Here is a 20,094-nt window from a genome sequence, read left to right on the forward strand (position 1 = left end):
CTGCTTAAAGGCTTGATAGAATTTGGTGTATCTGTGAAATCTTGAGATAAGTAAAACTATGGCCGTTTTTCAGTTATACAAGAGACGAGTTACCCGTCTAGACCCCCTGTAGACGAGCTGCTTTTGAAAATGCGTCTTAAAAAACGGATAACGAAAAAAGCTAGTCTAGACGCTCAACTCGTCTCTAGTATAACAACGGCCAAATGATGTTGTTTCAGTCTAATTCGCGTTTTGTAGGCGTAAATTTACTTTAGCTACGTTTCAGCAAATTAAAGTGTCCAAAATTGTTGTCCGAAATTTGTCCGAACAAAATTTGGCAGTGCTCGCGAAATTTAGGCTTCCGCTCGGAATGCTCGCAAAATTTTAGTGGGTGCTCGTTTGCTCATGCTCGCATAAATTTACAAGTGCTCGCGTGCTCGGCTTTTAGTGGAGTGCTCGTTGCTCTCAAGGCTAATTTTTGTCAATGCTCGTGTTCGCAAAGAAAAACACTGTGCTCGCATGCTCGCAAATACCATTCGATACCCCTAAGTGTCCGAGAAATAAACGTCCGAAATTTTAACGTCCGAATTTTATTGCAAGTAATATATATTTTAAAGGAATTTAAATTCCTCAAGAAACAGGCTGTGTGTATTCAAAGATCAATATGTAGTAGATAAAATATGAGCGGGAGATCTGTATGTGCGTTTACAATGGCGAGCCGATAGGCGAGCCATTGTAAACGCCCACACAGATCGGACGCGAATATTTTATTCTACTTGTGAAATGAAAACAATAAATTGAATGCAAAGTATTATTATGCGAATCAGTAGAGATCTGTATCAAAAGTTAATGAATACTAATTATAATTAGCTGAGCAGGAGTTTGTATCAAAAGTTAATTCTATTGATTGATTTGTATGGGGGTTTACAGCTGTGTACATGTGATCTGAATACTGTGCTGGGATTGGTTTGCACCCTCATGAATTATTAATGAATTTTACAAGTATTTTTATAATCCCGTTCAAGACTAAATAACATGTCAAGCTATCCATCTTGCACTGACAACGAAGTTTATTTACAGATATATCTCGCCAAATACCCAAGTGTGCCATTACAATCATGCTACTAATACTAGGACTATAACAGAACGAAAGAATTGTCTCTTCAATCTTTATTGTGCTAAAAGTGTCCGGACTTCCTTGGAGTCGACCAGCTGTCCTCTGGCCATGTTTGGACATGCGCTGTAAAGACTATTAGCTTGGAAACACCAAGCAAGGCTCTGAATCTGATCATCCCAGCCCTCCTCCCATTCGGCTTCACTATCCTCACTTGAGACATGAAAAGGTTTTTCTTTCAAGTCGCCATCCTCCTAAAAAAAAATAAGGTAAATTGCTTCCAATGTCTGTAAATCAAAGAAGAGTCTTTCTTTTTTCGTGACTAGTGTGAACCCTAAGGGAGGTGGGGGGGGGGGGGCGGACCGGAGGCTACTCCCTTACATAAGCCGTCCCATGGGGCATGGTTTTGGGGCCGTTAGGTCTAAAACTAAGGTATAAATTTGACCCTTTGGTCTTAAAGAGGGTATGACTGTCATCATTTATCCTCCGAGAGGTGCGATTTAAAAACTTCAGCAATTTGTGTCCCATCTAAAATTTTTAAACAAACTAAAGTAGTTTCAGGGAGTGGTTAAGTCTAAAATTGGCTCACAATTCTGGTCGAAAATAGGGAAAGAAATACTGCCTTTCGAAACAGTGATTGCAATCAAATTCTACAGTTCTGTTAATTTATTAGTTTCAACTGCGCTAGAATACTTCCTTACTTTCTTGGGGCCAATCAGTTGTTCCTTGTTCATGATAGGACAAGTTCTGTAAGAACCATTGGCTTTAAAATACCAAGTAAGGCTCTGAGCCTGCTCTTCCAATTCCTTATCCTGTTCGACTTCACTGGTACTTGCGACAGGAAGAACGTTTTCTTTAAAATCGCCATCCTAAGGAAACAACGGCTGGTTTAACCCTCGGACGTACAAGCAAATTCATACCCCCGCCAGTCGAACCCCTCCCCAGAACGTATTTTGCACTGAGTAGAAAGCCCGTCGCTTACTCTACAAGATGACATAATTTTTGTTGACTGTGACGTCATTAGAGCCGCCATCTTAGATCCGTCATCTTGGATTTCGCCATTTTCTTACAATTCACAAAATAATAAAAATTGATGCAAAATCAAGTCAGAATGGTTATGGAATGTACAAATAAACAAATTGTTTAATTCTGTTTCACAAAACTAGAAGAAATAAAGAAAAACGTTAAAAGTGACGATTTTGGCCAGACCTTCTTGTAATTATGACGTAATGGACATGTGGTTGACAAATCAAAATTTCCGCGAGGAATGAATGGGCAGCTACTGAAAGTTTCAACATTGTAGAGTAAATCCTCTTTTCAAAATTTCGGGAAAAACCTTACGGGGGGTGGCATTTTCTAAGACTAGGGAAAAGTTCTGGAAGCGACAACGCGTAAGAGGGTATCATTTTTTTTTTTCGCTTCCGTTGTTTCGTGCTATACGATACAATGATAGAAAGAAGTGGCTTTTTCAGAAACCTAAGAATAGATCTGGGTTGGTTAGGACTATTATTAAAACCTTTAACTGCAGTCACGCTCGTATTAAGAATGTTATCAGTCGGATAATGCCAGATTACAACTGTAACATTAGCTAATCTCTGTAAGTAAGCAGTTTTTTGGGGACCACAGATTTAGTACTAAATCTGTGGTCCCCAAAATAATTATGTCACGCATTTGTAATGACAGGAGAATAAATCAGTTTTACAAAACAAATATCGTTCGTAGCTATAGAGTGCTGCCCACTAGTTTATTTTTCAAAAAATCCTTTAACCGATGAGACGTTTCTGCAGCTCTACGTACGTTATCAATGTTGAATTTTTGGCGCGAATCCTACATGTCAGATGGAGGGAAGGGGATGAAAAAAAAAGAGATTTACGATAAAGAACGTTGAATCGACGTCGTCGATCTGAATATTTATTTTAGTTAATATAACCACTTACCGAATGAACTTCCTTTCCTAAGTTTCCAATAAAGAAAAGTTTCATTTCTGGATTGAAAAATGACGTTAAAGTCGCTACGCTTGACTCGCCATGGAGAAAGTACCCACATTTTGCCAACAGCAAGATGTCGATAAGAACCTGGGAACCAATCTCGATTGGATCAATGTCGTTCGTGAACTCGCCGTTCATTGGATTCGCTGAGTAGTACTTGTTTGCTCTGACGGCTGCAGTGTAAATCACCTGAAAACAGAGAATTCACTAAAACAATTCAGATGGTTAATTGTATCTACCTACCGCTGTTTTCAGCGATCACCGGCTTAAAATTAAAAGGAAGCCTTATCAAAAGGTTACACACAACCTTTATATCAGACGCCACACAGTTCACGTCACGTTATCCTTGCCAGCCTGATTTTTGGAAAGGAAGTTGCGTGACGATCGACTCACATAACGGCTGCATAATTAAGATAATTTCGTTAATTTGTGTACACTCGATCTCTGCCTTTTGAGATCAAGCTTGTATATCATGCTGTGAGTTGAACTAATAAAAGTGATGAACTTTACATATCAGTTTCCAAGCTATCAAATTGTTGTTAAAGGGCAAGAGATCAGAGTCATGCAAGTGAACGAAAGGCTGCAACTAACAAGCTTGGAATGAAAACGCTTGCATAAAAAGCTGCTTTACTGTTTGTACTACTAATAGTGAGGTCCCATTAGGGGGGGGGGGGGCGGAGTATCCCGTATCCCATTATTTTTTGGCCTAAATATCCCGTATCCCATTAATTCCTGAAAAACTTTAAAGTTCGATATCCCACAATCTCTTTTCTTAATATCCCATATCCCTTTCATTTTTCATTGAAATATCCTGTATCCCTATAATTTTTTTCACAAATATCCCGTATCCCTAAAAACCCCTAATGGAACCTCAATACTGTGTGACCATCTGAAAAAAACAAACAAACAAACAAACAAACAAAACAAAACAAAACAACTGAACAGTTCTATCCAGTTGGTGTTTGTGTTTTAAATTCTCCCGAATGAAACGAGAAAAATATCATTAAGCAAATTTCTATGGAGAAGCTATACAATTTATAATCTATAGATCAAACCTTATTTTTTCCATCCTCGGAGACCCAGGGGCAGTTAGTGGGGCGAAACGAAGGAAAACCGGGCAGAAATCGTAGCGACGAAAGTTTTCAAGGACGGCACGAAGTGCCCCTGGGCAACGAGTTACTCCAGACCATTTCCGAACGGCTCTCCGAATGCTGGCTCCCGATTGGGCAGAAAAAAACCTTTGTATTATTCTGCCCAATCGGCGAGCAGTAACTTGGGAATCACTTTGGTGTGTTCTTACACGCCGTCTACTGTGTCCGCCATACTTGTGTCGTTCGTTCACCAAAGCTCTGCATGCGAGGGAAATTTCCATTTAGCTTACATCAGATAGCCCAAAAAAATCAGGGAATCTTTTCCGATGTCAGAGAGAAAAATATATTTCAAGATCGACGGGAAAATTTTCGTTTGGACTGATCAGAGGTATCGTAAATACTGGCTTGTTTATCGATCGCCCGCTCGATTGAACTTGTGCCTAGGTTTCAAATATTTATTTCTTTATCCGAGCTTCTTATTTTGATAGTATCGCTATTTAAGGCTTGTACATTTGGATTCTAGCCTTTCCTTATAATTTTCTCGGCTAACTGGAACTTTCCCGTATTGCGTGGACCAGACAAGTATGCCAAAGAGATTTACATTATGAAACAGCTAAAGGTGTTTAATGGGTTGATCCAGATTTTTATCTTCGTGTAGATCGATCTGTATCTGCTTTACATAGGCAAGATTTCCGCACAACTCCATACATACTGTGCGGAAATCGTACCCAGTCTTATACTTTGATAGCACGTTGAGCACTTAAGACAGGAGTTTGTACAACAATTATTATTAGGAGGAGTTCGTTCAACTATTTATTGAAACAGTCATGTAACTCGGTCGACGTTTGAAACAAATAATCTTGACTTGAATTTAGCACTTCCTTGTACATACTTTTTTGAAACTCCTTTAGTAAAACTTAGTGCTTTTCTTTCACCCTGTTTTACATTTCTGAGGGACAACATTGAAATCATACTCCCCAAGTTCTGTGGGCACTTTTGTCCATATGTAGACACATTATTTTGCACAGAAATCACAACATATTCTTTTTGTTCTGAAAAACTTCCTAGTATCTTCAAAGAAAGCAAGTATTTGTTTTTGTCTACAAGAGGTGGATTTAACATACTGAAACATTTCAGGTTCACTTTGCTGAAGTTGTATCCTTTATCATGAAATAATAAAAGTATCTCAGATGGCTGAACATCTCTACCTCCCTCTCCTAATTCTTGCAGATATGATTTAATCACAGGGAGACTCATAGTTGATGCTATGAGGCAATCCCTTCTGTCACACTTAGGAGAATTTGTTGCAATTACAATTCTGGCTTTACCAATCCAAATAGCAACACATGCTTTTGAATAGAGGGTGAAGTGCTGACATTGTGGTACATTGACACCATTCCTTTCACAGGCTTCTAACAACAACATCCTCTTTATTTCCTTATCAATAAATTAATTACAGAATTGTTATATAAATATATTGCTAAAGATAAGAAGTTCTGGCAACCCGAACTAACCACTAGGTTAAAAATGCCGGGTTGCCAGTTTACAAATTGCCCAGCACCATCTGGGTAGTGTGCTTTGTGCGATAAAGTTCCCATGAAAACTGATTTGTACAGTTTTCTGCACATTTTAAAATCTGTTACATATATTTAGATTTGTAGACATCTGATTTTTTTTTTTTTGCTGAGTTAATAAATAACCAAGGTGTTGCTTTACCTTGCATGTGGTATTAACTTGGTATATAGATAGTCTGCAAAGTGCATTTCCTGTTCCTGGAAATACAATTTGGCATGTGAAATTTCTGGGGCTCATTTTAGGTTCAAGGATTCTTTGGGCTTTGTTTGAAGTCCTAAGAATTTTTGGGGTTTTAAGTTTTGACTCCATACAATCATCCCCATACTTGAAGTCCCAATTATCCACCCTGGACTCACCCCAAGAAAATGTAACAGCTAGCACCTTCCCTTTCCCCAGCTGGATAAATAAATGAAATTAGATGTTACTGGTATTGAAATAAAGACAACAGTCCGTGTAATAATATTTTCTATTACATACTGATGAAAATTAAAAGTGGGTTGTATATTTCTTTGTATTTCAAGACTACACGGCAGGCATATGTACACTTTGGCTCGACAGTAGGCTGGGTTTATCTTCTTGCCACCTTGAACAATGAAGTGTATGAGCTACATAACAGCAAAGTTTTATCTGTCTCTTTGGTTGGTACACAAGTCATCTAAATTGAACTAAATTGGACTACAGGGTGAACTTTGTCACAGACAACAGCAACTACATTCTGCCTGTATTGTAATGTCGCGTTGCAAAACAATTTCTAAAACTTAGCCTTCCCTTGTCACTTTCTTCAATGAATGCAGTTTCCAAGCCAAGAGACCTTTTAAGGTCTCTTGGCTTGGAATTTAAAAGTAATTAACCTGATCTTTAACAATCGACTCAAAGGAGAAACTCTCGACATACATAACTCCAATTCTATAATCGCTTGGCAAATCTACAAAGTCAATCTTTCAGCAAAAATAATTATTTTATTATTATTCGATAGCTAATGCAGCAAATATATCCTTCCCAACAACATTTTCACTAATTAATTTTTGCTCAGGTATAAGATCGTGGAAAAAATAAAATACATGAAAAAATATTTAAACTTTTGACGATTCAGAAAAAAGTAATGGCTTCGCCCGTACAAGAACATTAAAATACCTCTCACGGTGTGATGCATTGGCGGCTGTTTGGCATACTTGTCTGGTCCACGCAATACGGGGAAAGTTCCAGTTAGCCGAGAAAATTATAAGGAAAGGCTGGATTACAAATGTACAAGCCTTAAATAGCGATACTATCAAAATGAGAAGCTCGGATAAAGAAATAAATATTTGAAACCTAGGTACAAGTTCAATCGAGCGGGCGATCGATAAACAAGCCAGTATTTACGATACCTCTGATCAGTCCAAACGAAAATTTTCCCGTCGATCTTGAAATATATTTTTCTCTCTGACATCGGAAAAGATTCCCTGATTTTTTTGGGCTATCTGATGTAAGCTAAATGGAAATTTCCCTTGCATGCAGAGCTTTGGTGAACGAACGACACAAGTATGGCGGACACAGTAGACGGCGTGTAAGAACACACCAAAGTGATTCCCAAGTTACTGCTCGCCGATTGGGCAGAATAATACAAAGGTTTTTTTTCTGCCCAATCGGGAGCCAGCATTCGGAGAGCCGTTCGGAAATGGTCTGGAGTAACTCGTTGCCCAGGGCACTTCGTGCCGTCCTTGAAAACTTTCGTCGCTACGATTTCTGCCCGGTTTTCCTTCGTTTCGCCCCACTAACTGCCCCTGGGTCTCCGAGGATGTATTTTTTCCAAAATGCTCCACGAATCGATCAATGATCTCGTCGTTATCACTGGCTAAGAAGATTTTCTTAGGTTCGTTCAATGTCTTAAATACCGTTTCTGTGTCTTGAATCCATGTCTCCATTGTGGGTAAAGTCTTATCTTCATTTTCGGACCAGTGATCTGTAGCACGCACATGAACACCAACAACGTTGAATCCACGCATATAACTTGTATAAAATTTACCAACACGTGACTGTATATTTTTTTGTGGTCGGACGTGTTCAGTTATGAGACTGTGAGCCCATTTTCTTAATTCTGGTGTAATTATTGCACCTTCTTCGTAGCCTGGTAGATTCTGTCGTTTTCTGAATCCAACATCTAGTAGAGAGCTTTTCCTTAAGGCTATGTTAAACTGTTTAATTTGCTGTGCATTTAAACGCGCAAGTGAGCTGGCAGATTCACGCGCAAGAACTCTTCCCACGATGGCACCCCCCAAGCAAAGGACTTTGTTAGCTCTCAGCTCACTCTCTGCATTTAAAGGCTCAAAATAGGCTGGCCAGGAATTTTCCTGCGGGTCCTTTGTACAAGATGATTGACAGTTTCTCCATTGAATCATTACCTTATGTATTCCAAGCATTCTGCAGTACGACACGTGATCCAAAGTGGCCAATAGCAGAGCAGCAAATCCAGCTTCCTGACATTCTAAGACTGTTGGCTCCGAAACGCAAACGACACTGTCCAACGTTGAACCGCTGGCTGTGTTTTCACTTATCGCAGCAAAGAATCCTCTACGAAGCTCGTTGAGAACTAGGTCCGTTACATTTAATCCCACCGGTTTATCTTTATAACTCAATCCTGAACGACCCTTCCCTTCCGTGGCTTTTTCGCCTTCGAAGTCCATCGCCCTCTGCTCAGTTTGAGTAATATCAGTTCTCTTTACTGGCAGAAGACTCCAATGATCGTCAAAGGCGTCTGTGTGAGCCATTAAACATAACACCAGTATACAGCTTAGAAGCACCACCGCTGGCCATCTCGAATGACGACCCCGTATAGAACTCATCAACATTCTGTACAGTTTACTGCAGCTTTAAATTAACGGCTCGTCAAGGGTCCTATCTGTTCTGTTACGTGAGAAGAGTTCCAAGATTCTCCGAATGACAGTTTTTGACTTGTCTTTGTCTTCTTTACCACTGTCTTTAAAATATCCTGCTGTTGAATTTAGAACCCTTAAACGAAGGAACAAAGGGTTAGAAGCATCGTCTTGCACAGAGTGACACAACCATACAACGAAACACAATAGACCTCTTCAGCTACGTATGTAAATTACACATTCCAGATCATGCGCTGTTCTCCAAAAACTTGTTTTTTGTCTATATATATATCTGGAAATTATTCTTTTTTTCTTAAAAAAAAACATGACACTTTTAAGTTTGCGAACGTGTTTCGGCACAAACATCTGTCATCTTCAATGTGATTGAAGAAGGTTAACAATAAAGTATAAATAGAAGAGAAAATTACAATAATAAGGGACGGACCATTACTTTCTTGGAGGGAGGGGGGAAGGGAGGTGAAAAATTTTCCTCTGCATTTTTTTTTTTTAGTTTATGCACCTCTGCAAACAATTTTTTCGAAATTCTTACTATTTTTTGTTATACATATCGTTTTTGCAAACAATATATTTTGTCTTTCCAGGCCCTGCAAACAATTTTTTTCAATATTTTTCATCCCCCCCCCCCCCCTCCAAAAAAATAATGGTCCGTCCCTAATCAGTTTCGTCATCCTCGATCAGTCCTCTTCAAAGTTGGCACGCAAGATTCAACAAGCGCTTCACATCCTTTGGGAAAGGCCAACACTTAACGCACAAGTTTATCACGTTAATTTAAAACTTTCTGTTTAATTTTGCTCATTATTGTTACTGTTCTAATTATGACTATTATTATTGTAATTTTCTTTACTATTTATGCTTTATTGTAAACCTTCTTCAATCACACTGAAGAAAAAACTTCTAGCGAGCGATATTTGGAATAATCGCCCCTTCGAATAATCACCTCTTCTCTTATTATCAATCCTTTTGGTTCAAAAACTAAAATAATCACCCTGGCTGTTATTCAAGGAAATACTTAAAGTTGTTAAAGGCCTGTTTGCATGAAAGCGTTTACTTACTAGACGGGAAACCCGCCTTGCCGGGGAACCCTGTCTGCTTGCTCGGGGCACCCTTCTTACCACTTACGGGATAGCTTTTTGCCATGTAAACGGTTATGCCCGGGCTATCCCGGCTTGCCGGGATAAGTCTTCGCGCATGTTCTTGAATTAATTTTGAAGTTAACGGCATAAAATGTATAAATTCTGAATCCAAGCAGTGTAATTTAACCAAAATCAATTTAATCTGTTCGCTGGAAAATATTTCTTTGAGCAACAGCTAATTAATTCGAAATTTTCGTTGACGGCCAAAGACTATTGAATTTCGATTGAATTCCCCAAAAAATGTACGCGGTAAATTTCTAAGAGCTTAGACATTAAAATAAAATAGATTTGAGGACGGCTAGCGTTGAATTTTCAGTAAAAATAAATATTTTTCTTCAATCATTTGGAGCTACATCGTTTTCCCACGCTGTGAAACTTTTCGATGACGCTGTCTCAACTCGGATAGAAGGGCAATGATCGATTTCAGCATGTAAAGGCGGGCTATGTTTCATCCCTTCTAGCCGGGTTACTCGGTTAGCCGGGGCACCCTCCCTCCATGTAAACAGGCCGTTAGTCTGCGCTGGGTTCAAAATTATTGTTGTCTTTATTGATTTAACTAAAAAATTAGCAGAATTTTAGTCACTTCACATTTCGAAGTTTCAAGACCTGCTAGAAGTTATAGCGAATACTGAAGAGAGTGAAAATGTGAAAAGCAGACTTTAAAAATCGATTTAAAGATTATTGAAATTGCTTTTTTTTTATCCCTTTAAAATTTTTGTTCATTACTCGTTGCTGCGTTAATAAACATCTTCGCTACCACAAAGGCTTCGTCGACGAAACAAAACCCAACTAATACGCGAAATCAGCATGACGAGAGCCATCCAGCCGATCATGATCAAACACGCGCGGACAACACCATATGCTCGGCAAAAGGGGCATAACATTCTAGTAACTACTTAGCACACCGTTAGTTTATGAGGACATCAAAATATTTATACTTGTTGGCTCAGGACCTACCTTTAAATAGCACGTCTGCAACGCAGGCTAACCTTTAAATTACCTCTGTGAACTTATTTAGAAATGCCCCCCCCCCCCCCCCTTCTCTAAAATATTACTCGATCGCCCAAGGAGTATCATGCAGTTAAGTAACGGATAGTATTCGAAAATAAGATACAAGTATTACTTTCTTTTACCTGATCGTGTTTCACTTAATCTATGAGGTACAAACTGTACTGACTGTACTGCGACCCGTGCAGTCGTCGACTTACAAATCTCAGAGTGGATCATGCAAATTACTCGTTTATCTGAACGAAGATGAATTTTAATCACTGATCAAAGATCATCAAAACTGTCAGTCTTTCGTTTTGTTTCAATACTGCCAGCGCCAGGTGGCAGAATAAATGGAAAATAATCAACAAGCTTAATCTACTCAAAAATTTTCAATCAAGGAGGATGTTTCGATCTTCGATTACAAGCTAGTGCAAGGAATAATTTAGATATAAAATGTTTCGATTTTTTGCCGATTTACGCAATTTGGATGAGAATTAACCTTAGAGCCCTCGGTCCTTCAAGCTCGAGAAAAGACTGACTCAAATAACAATTCTATATAATTAAAGGATATTGTCTTGTTTTGGAATATTCCTCGCAGCTGTTTCTTAATGCATTTTCAGTTTGAAACATGCAGTGATACCGGACTTTTTAATGGGACAATGACTTTGTTAAATTTGCGTCATAAGGCAACACGGGGCCATTACATTTATTTACCTGCGAGTTTCAATGGCAGCCTTGTCGCCTAGATACGACTGTTCCGCTTTGACCACAGCAGTGATTGTCCGACTCTCTATACTTTCCAGATTCATAGTAAATAGCCACATTCGTCTCCCCTGTTCACATTTCCGTATTTTTCACTACTTTTCGTAGGTTTCGAAACATAAACTTGCAGTCAGCATGTGATATGGTCAGACTTGTGTCAAGCGGGCAAACAGAGCGCACGCGAACTGGGCTGCCTTAAAAGGTCATTATTGAGCCTTAAAAATTTTCCTCTGCAAATATTTTTTTTTTTTTAGTTTATGCACCTCTGCAAACAAGTTTTTCGAAATTCTTACTATTTTTTGTTATACATATCGTTTTTGCAAACAATATATTTTGTCTTTCCAGGCCCTGCAAACAATTTTTTTCAATATTTTTCATCCCCCCCCCCCCTCCCCCCCCCCCCCTCCAAAAAAATAATGGTCCGTCCCCAATCAGTTTCGTCATCCTCGATCAGTCCTCTTCAAAGTTGGCACGCAAGATTCAACAAGCGCTTCACATCCTTTGGGAAAGGCCAACACTTAACGCACAAGTTTATCACGTTAATTTAAAACTTTCTGTTTAATTTTGCTCATTATTATTACTGTTCTAATTATGACTATTATTATTGTAATTTTCTTTACTATTTATGCTTTATTGTAAACCTTCTTCAATCACACTGAAGAAAAAACTTCTAGCGAGCGATATTTGGAATAATCGCCCCTTCGAATAATCACCTCTTCTCTTATTATCAATCCTTTTGGTTCAAAAACTAAAATAATCACCCTGGCTGTTATTCAAGAAAATACTTAAAGTTGTTAAAGGCCTGTTTGCATGGAAGCGTTTACTTACTAGACGGGAAACCCGCCTTGCCGGGGAACCCTGTCTGCTTGCCCGGGGCACCCTTCTTACCACTTACGAGATAGCTTTTTGCCATGTAAACGGTTGTGCCCGGGCTATTCCGGCTTGCCGGGATAAGTCTTCGCGCATGGTCTTAAATTAATTTTGAAGTTAACGGCATAAAATGTATAAATTCTGAATCCAAACAGTGTTATTTAACCAAAATTAATTTAATCTGTTCGCTGGAAAATATTTCTTTGAGCAACAGCTAATTAATTCGAAATTTTCGTTGACGGCCAAAGACTATTGAATTTCGATTGAATTCCCCAAAAAATGTACGCGGTAAATTTCTAAGAGCTTAGACATTGAAATAAAATAGATTTGAGGCCGGCTAGCGTTGAATTTTCAGTAAAAATAAATATTTTTCTTCAATCATTTGGAGCTACATGGTTTTCCCACGCTGTGAAACTTTTCGATGACGCTGTCTCAACTCAGATAGAAGGGCAATGATTTCGGCATGTAAAGGCGGGCTATGTTTCATCCCTTCTAGCCGGGTTACTCGGTTAGCCGGGGCACCCTCCCTCCATGTAAACAGGCCGTTAGTCTGCGCTGGGTTCAAAATTATTGTTGTCTTTATTGATTTAACTAAAAAATTATGAATTTTAGTCAATTCACATTTCGAAGTTTCAAGACCTGCTAGAAGTTATAGCGAATACTGAAGAGAGTGGAAATGTGAAAAGCAGACTTTAAAAATCGATTTAAAGATTATTGAAATTGCCTTTTTTTATCCCTTAAAAATTTTTGTTCATTACTCGTTGCTGCGTTAATAAACATCTTCGCTACCACAAAGACTTCGTCGACGAAACAAAACCCAACTAATACGCGAAATCAGCATGACGAGAGCCATCCAGCCGATATATCAAACACGCGCGGACAACACCATATGCTCGGCAAAAGGGGCATAACATTCTAGTAACTACTTAGCACGACGTTAGTTTATGAGGACATCAAAATATTTATACTTGTTGGCTCAGGACCTACCTTTAAATAGCACGTCTGCAACGCAGGCTAACCTTTAAATACCTCTGTGAACTTATTTAGAAATGCCCCCCCCCCCCCCCCCTTCTCTAAAATATTACTCGATCGCCTAAGGAGTATCATGCAGTTAAGTAACGGATAGCATTCGAAAATAAGATACAAGTATTATTTTCTTTTACCTGATCGTGTTTCACTTAATTCTATGAGGTACAAACTGTACTGACTGTACTGCAACCCGTGCAGTCGTCGACTTACAAATCTCAGAGTGGATCATGCAAATTAGCTCGTTTATCTGAACGAAGATGAATTTTAATCACTGATCAAAGATCATCAAAACTGTCAGTCTTTCGTTTTGTTTCAATACTGCCAGCGCCAGGTGGCAGAATAAATGGAAAGTAATCAGCAAGCTTAATCTACTCAAAAATTTTCAATCAAGGAGGATGTTTCGATCTTCGATTACAAGCTAGTGCAAGGAATAGTTTAGATATAAAATGTTTCGATTTTTTTGCCGATTTACACAATCTGGATGAGAATTAACCTTAGAGCCCTCGGTCCACCAAGCTCGAGAAAAGACTGACTCAAATAACGGATATTGTCTTGTTGGGAATATTCATCGCAGCTGTTTCTCAAAGCATTTTCAGTTTGAAACATGCAGTGATACCAGACTTTTTAATGGGACAATGACTTTGTTGAATTTGCGTCATAAGGCAACACGGGGCCATTACATTTATTTACCTGCGAGTTTCAATGGCAGCCTTGTCGCCTAGATACGACTGTTCCACTTTGACCACAGCAGTTATTGTCCGACTCTCTATACTTTTCAGATTCATAGTAAATAGCCACATTTGTCTCCCCTGTTCACATTTCCGTGTAGGTTTCGAAACATAAACTTGCAGTCAGCATGTGATATGGTCAGACTTGTGTCAAGCGGGCAAACAGAGCGCACTCGAACAGGGCTGCCTTAAAAGGTCATTTATATTCCTTAGACGTTTCGAGTCACGAACAAATGCCCTCTTCTTTGGCTCGTACGCGTTTAATTATCAAAAACATCAACTTCCGGTTGCCACTCGTGTTCAAAAACGTCTGCGCCAAGCAGATGTATCATGAAATCCACTCTAATTTCAGCCCGGGGACTTTCGCCTACCCATCGCAAGTCAACGCAAGTTTGCTTTATCCTTTAGCACTTCCCAGGCGAATTCAAAAGATCTAGATATATATATAGGCAAGTCCACAACGACAAACCTATGAAGAGTGTTGGATCTTTTGAATTAGACCTGGATCAGTAAAAATCTTGAGATAATATGTAAAATACAGTAAGCGGATCATTACGGCAAGGGAAGAGATTCAGACAAAATAACACCAATTAAAAAAATAATAGAAAATATTAAAACAAATCAAAAAGTAAGAAACTAAAGAAAAATAAAATAAAAATAAAAAAGAAATAAAATAAAAAAGAATAAAAAAAGATTGTTTTATTTTCATTTGTCGCAATCTCTTCTTCTTGCTGCAGGGAACAGCTTACTGCTTTTACATATGAATTTAAAAGAAGGCACACTGTTTTGGAACTTGCGTCTAATTTCAGGGCTTTTTTGACTGATTATCTAGGAAGCCGGAATAAATAATTATACGAAGAAATTTAACATGAGTGGGATTCAAGTTTGTCAGATTAGCATGGATATCAACCAAAATACACGCTTGAAGAAGATTAAGAACGGCGGCAAAATCTTGAAAAAAAAAACCTTCAAAATAAAAAGGTCAAGCAGCTTGTTTAATTTTTGGCTGTCAGTAGTTGTAGTTAAAAGTAAATTTCAGGTCAAACTTACTTCAAAATAGTTGGACTTGCATGTAAATGAATTACAAAACAAACCTGCTGAGTTTGAAATCATTTTAACCTGAAGCTAATTTAAAATACAACACAAGTATTTTTTATTCTGTTCCAGAAGGCGAGTAGTTTACAATTTGTATCGATTAAAGAAAATAGGTTCGTAGTTCGCGATTGAAGCCCCTCCCCTCTGAACGCCTGCCACGCATGCTTAAGAGGTATACAATCTCAACAAACAGTTCTTTATTCTACATGACTCATACCAAGATTTACATAACCCTGAAGCCGCAGCAACTTCAACAAATTACATGAATGTTCTTTACTTTAAATACTTAATACATAGGCAGTTTTTGGTTTGCCAACCGCGTGACTTTAGAGGATAGAAGGCATGAATGGACGAGACGAACCTAAATAGAACTACAGGTTTACTCAAAAGTAACCACGAACGACCAATGGATAACTTGAAAGAACCAGAACTCGCGTACGAGAAGTACAAAACAAGAACAGGAATAGTTATGGTATTGAAGGTCAGGAATAAGGCCCAAGAATGCCTCTCGGCATAGATGAGGCAAAATGTGCGATCGTGGAAAGCACGAGCCACTAGAGAGGTGTGGGGAATGCACCCGAGACATTTTTAGAATCTAGAAGCTCTGAAACGCTATTTGCAGCATTTTCATAACGTATTTCTTTCAAAAACATCAATCTCGTTTAAATGGGGATTATTTTCCTAGCTAAAAACATTTTTTTTAAAATTTTGGGTTAAAATCTAGAGGAGGAAAGTACTTCGTTTTGCCCCTTGCTCGTTACGCCCTAGTTCAATTAAAAGATAAATCAGTACTCAACAAGATAGCCAACGCAAGTAGAATTTACATATTTCCATGTGCAGGCTAATTTAGATTTACAAGACTATCGCGACGGTCCCAAAGTAACGGCGCTAAACGCTACAACCGTTAACCCTACACTTAAAATCATGATCACTAAATAAACAAAATTCACTTCTCAGCACCTATTTACATTCATGCATCCGACCGCTGAGGTTAGGCGCGTTACGCGTTGTCGCCGGTTAACGTCCGAACCACTCAAGGTAAAACTGCTCAAGTGCTGACTCGTATTGTGACTCCTCATCCTCCTCGTCTGTGTTTTGGCAAAAAAGAATCCCTGTGCCGTAACTACAGCTCTTCTTAGCAAGGAAGATTGGGCGCTGATCATCCCTGACCTCCTCACTGGTCAGTTCATCTCGTGGTTTTGCTGGAGTCGTCTCGCCTGGTTATCACACAAAATTCTGTTAGTTACTCGAGAGGCCTGAAGGGGTTAAATGGGAAATGTGTTTTGGGCAAATTTTTACTGGCAAAAATTAAATGAAATTTGAGTCACTAGGACTAGAAATCACAAACAAATGAAGAATAGAACTGGGACGGGGATTTCAAAAATCGGGAAAACAATCAGGCTGGGAAATGAGATGTGGGCAAAATTTTGCCTGAGAAATGGGACCCTCTTACTCGTATTACTACGCCATGGCCGAGTAGCCTGAGTATCACACGGAGACCCAACTCAGAATCCCGTTTTATTGGGAATGGGTACAACATTACCAGTGCTAGCTCTTCAAATTGACAAGTAAATGGAAGGGTTGAGTACAAAACTCCTTTCAATTTAATTATATAGTACACTTTTGTTTCTCAATTGTAAAGCTGAAATGCTCAAGATATGCTTTACCAAGAAGAGAAAACAATTTTTAACTAAACCAGATTTAGTGATGAATACTTTTGCGTAGTCTTGTTTCTTTTTTTTTGCCAATATTTTGCATTTTTCAATTATGAATTTTATAGAAAAAGGCCAATCCCGTAGGGAAGAATATCATAGTTTTGATATTCCAGATATTTTCCAAACCAACCGGTGCATTCTGAGACTCTATACACTCTATGATTTTGATCCAGTTTTTGGTCCATTCTTAGGCGTTTTTTTCTTCTGTACGCAGTCAGTTATAGCTTGCCAATGCTAGGCTGTGGCGTCAAGTCCACCACTTTCGGGTGACAACGACATGGGACTGAAATTATTATTGGAAAGGGCTTTTAGAAAATCTTGGCCAATTCATTCATCAGTAGCGGAAAATGTGGAGCGACATGGGCCCAACAGTTCCTCCTATTCCCGGACACGTCTCCTACCTGGTTCACTGTTAAACGGTCTGCCAAAGACGAGCAATGAAATGGAAAGTAACAAGCAAAGCCAAATAAAATAAGTGGATCCCATCACTACGGCCGCTTCTGAAAAAGTAACAAGAACAGGCAACCAGGACGAATAACGTCAAAATATAAATGATTGATCAGACAGATCATGTCACGGTAACATGACAAGATGGGTCCATTTCAAGAAAAGTCGAAGCATATATGTTCTGTCCAAGCGCTGGACAGCTAACCGTCATGAACTTTATTCAGTAACTATCCTAAACCAAAGTCATGTCCTTTCTTATATGGACGAATAAACATTTTTATGGAAAAAAAAGAAATTACCATTCCTGGAAAACAGATTGCCTAAAATTAAGGGAGCGCTTAATTGTTTCCATTGGTCCTCCAAGAAAAAAAAATCGCCTTGGATTAAAGTGAATTAAAAAGCAGCCGAACTAGTCGCGGACGGTTATAATAGATCGATCATTTCAATATACTTCGTGTTTTTTCTCCTATACTAGTTTACACAGTCCCTTTGAGCAACGTTCTGAATAAAAAAAAAAACGTTCTGAATCGAATGCGAATCTTAGCCTAAACCATTGTGGAATTGAGAAAAAAAATTTCTAATGAAATTTACCTTCTAATTTTAACCTCTAACTTACCACGGTTTAGTTTATATAGTTATTCTTGCTTCGCCGCTTTTCTTGTGTCGACTGATCTTCAATAGTTGCCTGTATGGGAAACGTCCTTATGGCATTCAGTTTGACGCACGTAAAATGCCAACCCACATATCAATTCGACAGCTATAAATGTACCAAATCTCGATGGGATATTTCAGAGTGAAAAGGCAAAAAGCTTTTGGCTACATGGTAAACATAAATTTGAACTGTTTCATTTCCAATTAAGCAGCATGGAAGAACCAATTTCTAACATTACAAGGGGCATTCCCATTGGAACCGTGTTAATGGGTTCATACATTTAAATAACACCGGACCCCATCAATTTATTTACAGTCATAAGGCACCTAAATTGAGGCATTTAACTGTAAAATATCTTTTTAAGCAGCGGGGAAGCCAGTGCGGTGTCATGAGAGTAAAAAAGCGCCGGATCGCAGGTTACACTTGATAAAACACCCTCCAGTTTTGTCATTAGTAACCATGATATTCGAATCGCCCGTGCAATTTTGAAATCTTCCCCGCCAAGTAATTCCGCAATCTGGTTCACTAGGTCCTCCCCTACATCGAACGATAAAGCCGGGGATTCTTCATATTTTCGCTCCAAAGGTGCTTAGTTTTTTTAACCGTGGAGTGGCCCTGGGTACAAAAAATTGAATCAACCCAAAACGTTATATTACAGTAAAAACACAACTCGAATTTATAAAGGACCCTTTATTCGTGGCAAAAGACGCCAATCGCTTATACACATCAGTAGCACTATCATGAGCCCCTATCCTAATGATAAGCATCTTACGTCTCCTCAACTAATCAGTAAATCTAGCCAAGCAAGTCATGAGAATTAAGACAATGAACAGTCTCCAAACTACAGTACCTTATTCCTTCACATAACAATTCTTAATGGTAAACTATCCGACGGTTGCAAGGAATTGATTGAGTCAAACGTTACTTCTTAATAATAGTTATTCACGCTTTGAATTATTTAGAGATGTCGGGCAGGAAAAATCTAACTTGATTTTTACGGCATTGTATCTCGTAATAGTAGATTTTAATTTAAGAAAAAAAGAAAACACCATTCAATCAGTTCGTTTATTAATTTCCGTTAAGAAAATGTAATAGACATCAAAGCCATGCCAGGCGAAATGGGAAATCGAAATATCTGTTTCCAATTTCAAAACCGACCAAGATGCAGATCAATAACATTTACTAACACTGCTGATTTAAACCAAAAATAGAAGACAACAAACAAATACTATATTAGCATCAACGCCACGCATATGTCGGAAACGTGCGTCCTTAATCTGCAAGACGCGCGGTAAAATACGCGATCCCACGCTCCCTGTTCTTAAAACGTCAAAACTGAAACCAGTCAATCTGACAGTTACGCAAGTCCACTGTTGATGAGATCCGCAGTTTACTACTGCTACTACTACATCAATTTAGGCAAATGCAGATTTTTGTCACAAGACGTGCGTCTATGCGGCCAGCTTGCGTGACATAAATCGAATAGGACTTTCCGGGGGCGGGGGGGGGGGGGGGGCGGCGGGGGGGGGGGGGCCGCGGGGGGGCGCGGCCGCGGGCGGGGGGGGGAGGCCCCGGGCGCCGGGCGCGGGGGGCCCGCCAGGGAGGAGCCGCGGGGGGGGGGGGGGGCGGGGGGGGGGGGGGGGGGGGGGCGAGGGGGGGTTAACTACAGCTTCCCCAAAGCGATTTTAGTGTAGCGCCCAGCCAGTTTTCCAGATGAACACATTCTCTTATAACAAGCAATATTTACACTGATAACTATTTTCTATAATTTCACTGCACAGTAATTACAACTTGTTAGACGGATACTATATCAAAATTCCTATATAAACAGTTACCTAGTATATATACAGTGATATTTATTATATACTCAATTATAAAAAAAAATTGTAGTGATGCATGTTTCTGTGAGTAAAAAGAGACAAAGCGCGAACAAAAGAAATACATTCAAGTTACAAAATAACAAGCCCCTGTAAACGAAGACCTTCAGAAGATTCAATAGTTTAGAAGTTTAAGTACCCTTTAAGTAAACCCTGAAAAACAAAATGACCGCATT

At 39.1% G+C, this 20,094-nt stretch overlaps 1 protein-coding gene and 1 long non-coding RNA gene across 3 annotated transcripts; both read right to left on the minus strand.

Annotated features, from left to right (window-relative positions):
• Window positions 1–646: 646 nt before the first annotated feature.
• On the minus strand, window positions 647–11,704 carry LOC144665627 (uncharacterized). Its single transcript, XM_078526891.1, has 5 exons — window positions 11,458–11,704; window positions 8,129–8,735; window positions 3,031–3,270; window positions 1,795–1,962; window positions 647–1,347 (listed from the first exon to the last, which is right to left on the minus strand). Exons 2-5 carry the CDS (start codon window positions 8,573–8,575, stop codon window positions 1,150–1,152), a joined length of 1,053 nt encoding a protein of 350 aa, XP_078383017.1. The 5' UTR covers window positions 8,576–8,735; window positions 11,458–11,704; the 3' UTR covers window positions 647–1,149.
• A 3,700-nt stretch (window positions 11,705–15,404) lies between these two features.
• LOC144666073 (uncharacterized) lies at window positions 15,405–18,115 on the minus strand. Of its 2 annotated transcripts, XR_013573113.1 has the most exons (3): window positions 18,006–18,115; window positions 17,344–17,442; window positions 15,405–16,444 (listed from the first exon to the last, which is right to left on the minus strand). It is a non-coding gene; the product is annotated as an uncharacterized LOC144666073 (long non-coding RNA). The 2 variants fall into 2 exon arrangements; XR_013573114.1 differs by lacking the exon at window positions 18,006–18,115 and having other exon boundaries at window positions 17,344–17,955.
• Between the last annotated feature and the right edge of the window lie 1,979 nt (window positions 18,116–20,094).

Source organism: Oculina patagonica, chromosome 9 (genome assembly GCF_052425735.1).
Source record: "Oculina patagonica isolate OP01 chromosome 9, crgOcupat, whole genome shotgun sequence".
Classification (NCBI taxonomy): Eukaryota; Metazoa; Cnidaria; class Anthozoa; order Scleractinia; family Oculinidae; genus Oculina; species Oculina patagonica.

What these genes read in the sequence shown, in the direction of transcription:
- LOC144665627 (XM_078526891.1), bottom strand. Translation starts at nt 8,575, where the DNA reads ATGTTGATGAGTTCTATACGGGGTCGTCATTCGAGATGGCCAGCGGTG. An exon ending in GAATGCTTGGAATACATAAG is followed by an intron (nt 3,271 to 8,128) that starts GTAATGATTCAA and finishes CTCTGTTTTCAG; the next exon opens with GTGATTTACACTGCAGCCGT. An exon ending in TAGGAAAGGAAGTTCATTCG is followed by an intron (nt 1,963 to 3,030) that starts GTAAGTGGTTAT and finishes TTGTTTCCTTAG; the next exon opens with GATGGCGATTTTAAAGAAAA.